The 9,774-nt window shown below is 41.5% G+C and overlaps 1 protein-coding gene across 2 annotated transcripts in view; it reads right to left on the bottom strand.

Annotated features, from left to right (window-relative positions):
- Positions 1-9,774, bottom strand: part of LOC139480455 (high affinity 3',5'-cyclic-AMP phosphodiesterase 7A-like) — a 99,607-nt gene that overhangs the window by 12,441 nt on the left and 77,392 nt on the right. For both annotated transcript variants that reach the window (XM_071263532.1, XM_071263533.1), the window contains exons 7-13: positions 9,024-9,124; positions 7,272-7,403; positions 5,787-5,878; positions 4,872-4,953; positions 4,502-4,567; positions 2,580-2,676; positions 1,083-1,163 (exon numbers count right to left, since the gene is read on the bottom strand). In XM_071263532.1, the coding sequence (XP_071119633.1) occupies positions 1,083-1,163; positions 2,580-2,676; positions 4,502-4,567; positions 4,872-4,953; positions 5,787-5,878; positions 7,272-7,403; positions 9,024-9,124 (651 nt within the window). The remainder of the gene's footprint in view (positions 1-1,082; positions 1,164-2,579; positions 2,677-4,501; positions 4,568-4,871; positions 4,954-5,786; positions 5,879-7,271; positions 7,404-9,023; positions 9,125-9,774) is intronic.

Genomic DNA, 9,774 nt, shown 5'->3' with positions numbered 1-9,774 from the left:
TGATTAGGTGCTATGTTTGAAAATTTGTTTATCTCATCTTAAGTGATGAAAGAACCACTCAATGATAGCAGCCTGTCACTCAGTGTAAGCCTGTATAGAAAAGTACACCTAATATTTTGAATTGTCTTTCAGTGCCATCTCAAGAGGTTGATGTCAGCCATTGATAGCAGTGAGTTGACAATATACCATCTACTTTGGCCATGGATCCAAATCGGACCTGATAGTTTTGTGCCACACTCGGCAATATCCAGCTGTAAGGCAGAGGCCTGTAAATAATCATGTCTGGACCAGACAATCAAGTGATTCATGTCATGATTTGTTTTGTTATGAGCATCAATCCATGCAATTGGGATACGATGATGGCAAGCCTGACCACCCGATCCTGTTAGTCGCCTCTTACGACAAGCATGGGTTGCTGATGGCTTCTTCTGCCCCGGATCTTCACCGGTCGATTGATGTCATGGGCAGTGATTCACACTTTAAGGATACACGGACATGAAACCAACAAAGTCAGTGAGCCTGACCACCCTATCCAACAAGTCCCCTCTTACAACAAGCATGGGTTGCTGAAGGCTTCTTCTACCCCGGATCTTCACCGGTCGATTGATGTCATGGGCAGTGATCCACACTTTAAGGATACACGGACATGAAACCAACAAAGTCAGTGAGCCTGACCACCCTATCCAACAAGTCCCCTCTTACAACAAGCATGGGTTGCTGAAGGCTTCTTCTACCCCGGATCTTCACCGGTCGATTGATGTCATGGGCAGTGATTCACACTTTAAGGATACACGGACATGAAACCAACAAAGTCAGTGAGCCTGACCACCCTATCCAGCAAGTCCCCTCTTACGACAAGCATGGGTTGCTAATGGCTTCTTCTACCCCGGATCTTCACCGGTCGATTGATGTCATGGGCAGTGATCCACACTTTAAGGATACACGGACATGAAACCAACAAAGTCAGTGAGCCTGACCACCCTATCCAGCAAGTCCCCTCTTACGACAAGCATGGGTTGCACGGCACCAGCTCTCACCTAGGATCTCCCACACAGATCTCCATGCATGTCCTAATTTATTACCTGCTTGTATTTTGGCCACGGTATTAGACTTCCTGTTGCATAATGGAGTTATGGGGATGAGTAGAGCTTTCTCTGTGTCTCCTGCAAGTACAAGCAAAAACATAACAAATTCAATCTCTTGAAAGAATAAACAGAGAATAACCACCAAGCTGACACAAAATTACAGATATCTATCCCATGAATGGCGTAAGCCTCAATCAATATCCAAGGGACCAAAAGCATGTTGCCACGAGGGGCAGATAATCTGTATTTCAAAGTTTCAATAGGTTATGTTATATATCTATCATTTTCATAAAGTTGAGCTGGAGTGAAATGGGATTTAACATCGAGTTCAAGATTATTGCACTAACATAGCGGTGAGTTTGCTTTTTGTTTTACGTCACACTCAGCAATATTCCAGCAATAAGATGGCGGTATGTAAATTATCGATTCTGGACCAGAATGACATCATGAGCATCAATCCACGCAATTGGGATACTATGACATGCTTCAAATCAGCGATTCTGACCCCCCCGACCCTGTATGGGTTGCTGAAAACCAATTTTACCCCAGATCTTCTTGTGACTATATAGCAATGAGTATGCACGTGTGTTTGGCTGCTTGTACTAGTCTGGACTTATGCAGGTTTTATAGTGCTAACCCACTGAGATACCATGTCGCAGTTTAGCATGAATACACAAATGCGACAGAGCATAATGACTTCGAGCCAACCAGTCCATGATGAGCCCCCTAATGTTGAGCGCCAGGGTTACAACAAATACCATCTATTAACATCTTTTGGTATGACGTGGCTGGGGATTGATCCACAACACCACAGAGGCGGTCATCTTAAGAGAGGAAATGAAGAAAAACGCATTTGCCATGATGGTCTCTGTGACTTATCTTAAGAGAAACAAGGTGGACAACTATCTCCAGCACAATACCAACACTCCCAATTTAGGTGTAAATTTAGTAAAGTCATGTCAGCTTCTTCATCTTGACCAGACAAACCAAGAGTTCACTGCATGTGGAATGACTAATGCATCGTTTGGGTTCACTAGCACACAACCTGCCAACAAATACTGCATTTATGAGTTCCCAATTTCTGTCAAGCACGGGGAACTAGGCACATTGTTCTCTCAAGTATGACAGAGACTGGGGACACTAGCATTGGGAGTGTAGCAACTTGATGAAGTGAGTGAGTGAGTGAGTTGGGTTTAACGCCGCTTTTAACATTATTCCAGTTATATCACGGCGTGCCAGCTTAATGTGGGAGGAAAGCCCGAAGTGATGCAGGTCTCAGACGTTTACCACTTCAGTGAAACCCACGACAACGGGTATGGTGCTGACAAACCTAGAAACATAATCGGGGTGAACCGGGATTCGAACCCACAATCATAGGTTTCTGGCGTGTCCAGGGGACGCAACTCTGCACATCGAATCGTGGTGCCTTAGACGACTGGGCCACCCGTGCCCCCCAGCAACTTGATGAAGCAGCAGAACTTGGAGGATCCTAACCTTGATTGAAGAACTCCTCCACCACCTTCTCACTCCACACTTTGCTGAGGGACCACATCCGACATGGGTTGCAGATGTCGGCACACTTTAGGGCAATCTGGAATCAAGGACAAAATATGTACACCTTTTACTTTCCAATAACAAATGCTTATGAATTGACATACGGTGAAATGGGGTTTAACGTTGCATCCAAGATTATTGCACTTATATAGCAATGTGCCTGCACATGTCTGTTTGTACTAGTCTGGACTAATGCCAATTTCACAGTGCTAGCCCACTGAGATACCATGCCGCAGTTTAACATGAATACCCCACTGAGTATACAGTACATACTGACACACTGACTCGAAGCCGACCAGTCCTTGTTTTAGTCCCTTAATGCAGAGCACCAGGCAGGGAAACAACGAGTACCATCTTTTAACATCTTTTGGGATGACACAACCGGGATTCGAACCCCAGGCCTCCTCCAGGCAGATGCCCTACCACTAGGCCACGGAGGTCGTTTGAATTGACATAAAATATTTGTTCGCCTATATGGAGGTATCAACGTAAAAACTGATGTGCAAAAACACCAAAAACACAAAAACATACTGAAGTCATGTTTATAAATAAATATGCCATCAATAATTTCACAGAGAACTTATTTTAATCATAAACACAAACAACAGTGAGACTGGCTGGTTTGTTGTTAAACGCCACACTCAGCAATATTTCAGCAGTCTGTAAATAATTGAGTCTAGACCAGACAATCCAGTGATTGATATCATGAGCATCGATCCACACACTTGGGATTGATGGCATGCATCAACCATGTCAGCGAGCCTGACCACCCGATCCCATTAGTCGCCTCTTACGACGAGCATAGTTGCCATCTACGGTAAGCATGGGTTGTTGAAGTCCTATTCTACCCCGGATCTTCATGGGTCAATAACAGTGAGAAGTCAATGACATCGTTCAGTGTAATAATGCAACACAAGCCCCACCCATTCCATTATCAGCCAATCAGAGGTCCATAGGAAATGGCCCTTTTTTTCGGTTTAATGAAAAAAATGCAAAACAAATATCTTGGTTAGACAATAAAATGCCACTGAATCACTTGCAATTTTTTTTTATAAAGAAATATTATATGTCAAATACATGATGTATATTTGGTGTTTGAAGTCAAAACCTATCAAATAATATACTACAGTAATAACTTAAGCAAGAGAATTTATGGATGTCAACTTCTTCATTATGAGGAAGAGGTGAGGTGAGGTGAAATGGGGTTTCACGTCAAGTCCAAGATTATTGCACTTATATAGCGACGTGCATGCACGTGTGTGTCTGTGGCTGCTTGTACTAGTCCGTACTGATGCCGATTTATAGTGCTAGCCCACTGAGATACCATGCCGCAGTTTAACATGAATACCCCACTCAGACACAGTATACTGACTCCGAGCCAACCAGTCTTTGTTTTAGCCCCTTAATGTCGAGCGCCAGACAGGATAACAACAAGTACCATCTTTTAACGTCTTTTGGTATGACGCAGCCGGGGATCGGACCCCGGACCTTCCGCTCTCTGGGCGGACGCTCTACCACAAGACCACGGCGGCGGCATTTGAGGAAGATGTTTCGGAGTATATGCTTACTCCTTCATCACCTGATGAAGAAGCAAGCATATACTGTACTCCGAAATGTAGAAGCTGACATCCATAAATTCTCTTCCTTATGTGTATCACTTCTAAAAGCCTTTCAAAGACAATACTAACTTGTCTGTAGATAATTATTTCAGAATTCCTTTTGTGACTTTCGCCAAAATGAAATTTAATTCTTTACTCATACATTTGTTCATAAATATGTAGGCTATGATATCTGTAAATGGCACTTAGAAGTTTCAGTATCAGTGCAGATAATGTCTTTTTGATACACATTCTTCTACTTACTTGTAATATGAAATGTCTGTCCTCAATGTTATTTTCGTAGTCAAATTCTTCATTATCTAGAAGCCTCTGAAAAATATCAACAACCACGTCAACACCATCCTCAGGTACTGCAAATATTAACAAAGACACTGAGGAAAGATGCAGTATTTCGTACAGCCTCCATCATTTAAAACAACAATTTTACACCGGACCAACTGATGAGTTCCATATTATAGTCATCGAAAGACTCGAAAGCAGGAATTTTGATTTCATAGCTTCTTTTTTCTCTCACTCATACAGAGTGAAAGAGTGAGTGAATTTGTTCCAAGACAAATATAGGCCAGCTATGTTGTGACTGGGTCATTGAGGACATCATACAGAAATGACTCACTCTAAATTTAAGAAGGAATTCCTGCTGGCGTGTGATGTCCGTCGCCAAAATCAGAGACTTGATCTGCTTCACGACAGCGTCCCTGAAATAGAATCAAGCTCATTAACACTTTACAAATCCTGTAGTTAGACATTTATGATGACCAAAGCATTGTTAATGATCCTAGAAATGCTTCCTAGCAAGAGAACAATTACAGTGTCACATGAGTTGTGTCCCCTTAACCACAAGACACTTTGATAGAGTATTTATTTTGTATTGGTACATGCTTGCTGACCATGCTTTACACATTGAACCAATGAGGGAGGTCAAGCTTAGGTCTTCGGCATGTAAAGGATTTGCACAGCAAAAGATTGGGTACAAATGAATGGGCTAGTCATGCTCTGAATGAACATTGACAGTTAAAGTGTATTTAATCCATTACAGTGTTGATCAATTGTTACATTTCCTAGCAAAACGTGGGGTAAAAATTAACATTCTTATTCCACTAGTCCTTACAATGATAATGTAGCAAATCTCTTAAAAATGACAAATTTCTACTTGTCCTTATGATACCTTAACTATTGGGCAGATTGGCAAGGACTACAGGACTATTTCTAATGCTGACAAGTGAGTGAGTGAGTGAGTTGGGTTTAACACCGCTTTTTACAGTATTACAGTTATATCGCGGCGTGTCAGCTAAATGTGGGAGGAAAGCCCGAAGTGATGCAGGTCTCAGACGTTTACCACTTCGGTGAAACCCACGAGCACGGGTATGGTGCTGACAAACCTAGAAACATAATTGGGGCGAACCGGGATTCGAACCCACAATCATAGGTTTCTGGCGTGCCCAAGGGACGCAACTCTGCACAGCGAATCGCGGCGCCTTAGACGACTGGGCCACCCGTGCCCCCTAACGCTGACAAGGTATCCACTGACCACTGATCCTTGGGTAGATGGTCAAACACTCTTGTCTCCTGCAGCACTCCAACTGCAGACCTCCAGTGGTGGTTCTCCAACACTGACGAGTTCTGAAAAGAAACCAAGAAACTGTTGCAAGTATCTCATCAAAATGAAATTTAAAAAAGTTGTTTTCAATGAAAATAAAAATGCTTCATGCTCAGTCAAGGTCTTCAAAATGATTGGTGCGGATGGCAGTTTTTAACTTTGAAAACACATGCTGCAGATGGGTCAGTTTCCCAATATAAGTTTTCAAACTAAGAATACCGGTAATTTGAGGATGTTTACAGATGCAGGTTATTCCTGAGAATCCTTACTGTATTTTAGTATAACACATGATTTCAATTCCTCTCATTATGCCTAAAGTGATAATACCCGGGTAAAACAGAATGCTTAGCAAATAACTACCTTAAAAAGAAATTTCTGTTTTGGGAAAACACTTAATTATCTTGAGCAAGACAAGTTTTAAAAAAAAGTTCTATGCCTCTAGCTACCTCCATAAAAATGAGTGAGTGAGTGAGTATGGTTTTACGCCGCTTTTAGCAATATTCCAGCAATATCACGGCGGGGGATACCAGAAATGGGCTTCACACATTGTACCCATGTCGGGAATTAAACGCGGGTCTTCGGCGTGATGAGGGAACGCTCCATAAAAATGAGTATTTCTGGTTTAATTACTTAACCTCCTAGCAGGAATTACATGTCCAATGAAGTACAACTTTAAAACAGAAAAAGTCTAGCTACCTTCATAGGAAGGTTATACACACTTCCTGGTTAAAAACATCCCATCAGTCTGGGAAACACATCCCCAGTGCAGTACAACTTTGAAACAGAGAGTCCCAAAATACTACTTGTAGTTTCTTCAAATATCTGAATCACACTTACACACACGTTACACATTGTCCACATCGGATGAGATGGTTTACAAAAATGCATTTGTTTTTGTTTGTTGTTTAACGGCGCACTCAGCAATATTCCAGCTATATAATGGCGGTCTGTTTTGTTTTGGTTTGTTGTTTTACGCCGCACTCAGCAATATTATAGCTATATGACGGCGGTCTGTAAATAATCGAGTCTGGACCAGACAATCCAGTGATTAATATTATGAGCATCGATCCGCGCAATTGGGATCGATGACATTCATCAACCAAGTCAGCGAGCATGGAATGGCGATCTGTAAATAATCAAGTCCGGACCAGACAATCCAGTGATTGACATCATGAGCATCGATCCAATTGGGATATGATGACATGCATCAACCAAGTCAGCAAACCTGACCACCCGAACCCGTTTGCTGCCTTTTACGACAAGCATTGGTTGCTGAAGACCTATTCTACCCCGGATCTTCAGGGGTGCAAAAATGCATAATGAGGACTCGCAGTATACAATGTAGCAATATGTGTTGCCATGGTATTATGGAAGACTTAAATACCGAAAGGTAGCAAGGCATTGTTGAGTACTTACATTATACAATGTAGCCAGATGATTAGCCGTGGCAATGAGGAAGGTGTTATTGACCCCGGGATGATCCAAGTCATGTGACATTGATCCAATGAAGGCTACCATAACCTCCAAAGAAGTCACACAGCTTCGAAGCTGAAAAAGTCAACGGTACTTTATGAGTAAGAACATTCAGCTAAACAGTGTTTCGTATTTGCATCTGCTCTTAGTGTCGAACTAGTTGACAGGCTTTTCCCCATTCCACCTTGATGACTTGTTGAATTAGTTGAAGACGGAGGTCTCAGACGATGAGGGAAGGCTGGGAACCACCTTCAACACACTGGAGCTGACAATATATTTCTAGGCTCACTCATGAATAGATATATTTTTCAAGGACCAGAAAATCCAGAAATTGACATTATGAGCATCGATCTATGCAATTGGGATATGATGATATGCATCAACCAAGTCCTTTAGCCTGACTACCCTTTAGTCACCCTTTAGCACTGTTCCACAAAGCCATCTTAGCGCTATAACAGTCGTAAGTCTATGTTAAAGTATGGGAGTTACGATCAACTTGCGCTAAGATCGCTATGTGGAACGGGGCCCTGTTCTACCCCAGATCTTCACGGGTCAGTCATACTATGAACCCTATAGCTAAGGGGGTTTGGGGTTCATAGAAACATAGAAAAGCTAAGACAACATCTCCTCAAATTACTAACAAATTACCATGTTAGTCATAATACTCGTTATTAAAGAAGCTGATTAGAGTTTGGACTATTTTTACCAGCAAACAAAAAAAGCTGTGACATAAACTACAACAAAAGCAACTGTAATTGATGCCAGAGGATCAACTGGTCGCACATAATGACAAGGCATATCCAGTGTTCGAATTTAAGCATGGAGGTCAAGGGATTCTTGTCATAAACCTCATGTTGAAAATGTAGGGCCCCTGGATCCAAAGGGACCCCCTAAATTTTAAACTTTTCATATCCCTCAGAAAAATGAATACAGGAGTGTATTTAATTTGTCTGTAAATATTTATTTTTTTCAACTTATAAATTGTACCCATTTAACACATGTATCATATTAAAATCTCTCTTGGGATTCAGATAAACTGAGGTTCTTTTTGTCATGGAAATACTGGTTATGCCATTGAAAGGTGTCTCGAGTTAATTAACCTATATTTAAGTTATGAAATAAGTGAAAACATATGAATGGTTTATATGGATGGAACATACTTTTTGAGTCATGCTGTTAATGTGCTTATTATTCAACTCCTTAAAAGACGCAACAAGTGCCGTATATAATTACCTTATAACATAGAATGTGAAGGATTCAAAACAATGAAATGAATATCAGGTGAGGTGCAATTGGGTTTAACATCGCGAGCGACGTGTGTGTGTGTGTGTGTGTGTGTGTGTGTGTGTGTGTGTGTGTGTGTGTGTGTGTGTGTGTGTGTGTGTGTGTGTGTGTGTGTGTGTGTGTGTGTGTGTGTGTGTGTGTGTGTGTGTGTGTGTGTGTGTGTGTGTGTGTGTGTGTGTGTGTGTGTGTGTGTGTGTGTTTTAGCCCCTTAATGCTGAGCGCCAGACAACAAGTACCATCCTTTAACGTCTTTTGGGGATCAAACCCCGGACCTTCCGCTATCCGGGTGGACGCTCTACCACTAGATCACAGAGGCTGTCTTAATGCATATCAAGTATGATCATGTAACCTAGAAGTACTACAATACACATGTAGCCAGTGAGTACTGTTTTGGGGTGTTTGGGGGCTTACTTTGGGTTCTTGTAGGAAGCAGTGCATTGCCTGTGTCACATCAGCGGCATGAACAGCATTGTGGTAGGAATTGTTGTCATGGTAACCACTTTCTAGTAATGCTGAAACATACACCATCACAGAACAAAATTAATGTTGAGTGAATATTGCTCTCATTGATAACTGTATTCATATTATATATGTTCATTCTATATTCATTTAAATTTTCTGATATGCACACATAGGAGTTTGGAGTATAAACAAAATAAGTACATTGCTGTTTTGTTAAGTTTCACAGTTAATCATAATGTCAAAGAAATTCTGTTTTTGTGTAAAAAAATCACTGCATATCAAAATTTCCTGATAGTGCAGCAAGTTACCTCCCTTAACCTTGAAGCTCCTACAAGTTGCCTCCCCTTTTTATGAAGCACCTACAGTATCTCATGTTTTCCTGTGATTGTTGTAGAGTGAAGTGTGAAGTGCATGTTGTTTTAAGCCACAGTCAGCAACATTCTATCCACATCATGGTGGCCTAAAAACAATCATATCCCGGCTAAGCAAACCAGTGACTGACAGCATGAGTTTGTTTGTTGGTTTGTTTGTTTATTTGTTGTTTAGCGCCGCACTCAGCAATATTCCAGCTATATGACAGTGGCCTGTAAATAATCTATTCTGGACCAGACAATCCATTGATTGACATCATAAGCATCGATCCACGCAATTGGGATCAATGACATGCATAAACCAAATCAGTGAGCCTGATCCCGTTAGT

This window comes from Haliotis cracherodii, unplaced genomic scaffold (assembly GCF_022045235.1).
Source record: "Haliotis cracherodii isolate W230 unplaced genomic scaffold, xgHalCrac1.p SCAF_4, whole genome shotgun sequence".
Taxonomy (NCBI): domain Eukaryota; kingdom Metazoa; phylum Mollusca; class Gastropoda; order Lepetellida; family Haliotidae; genus Haliotis; species Haliotis cracherodii.
This window is presented reverse-complemented; position numbering and strand designations above follow the sequence as displayed.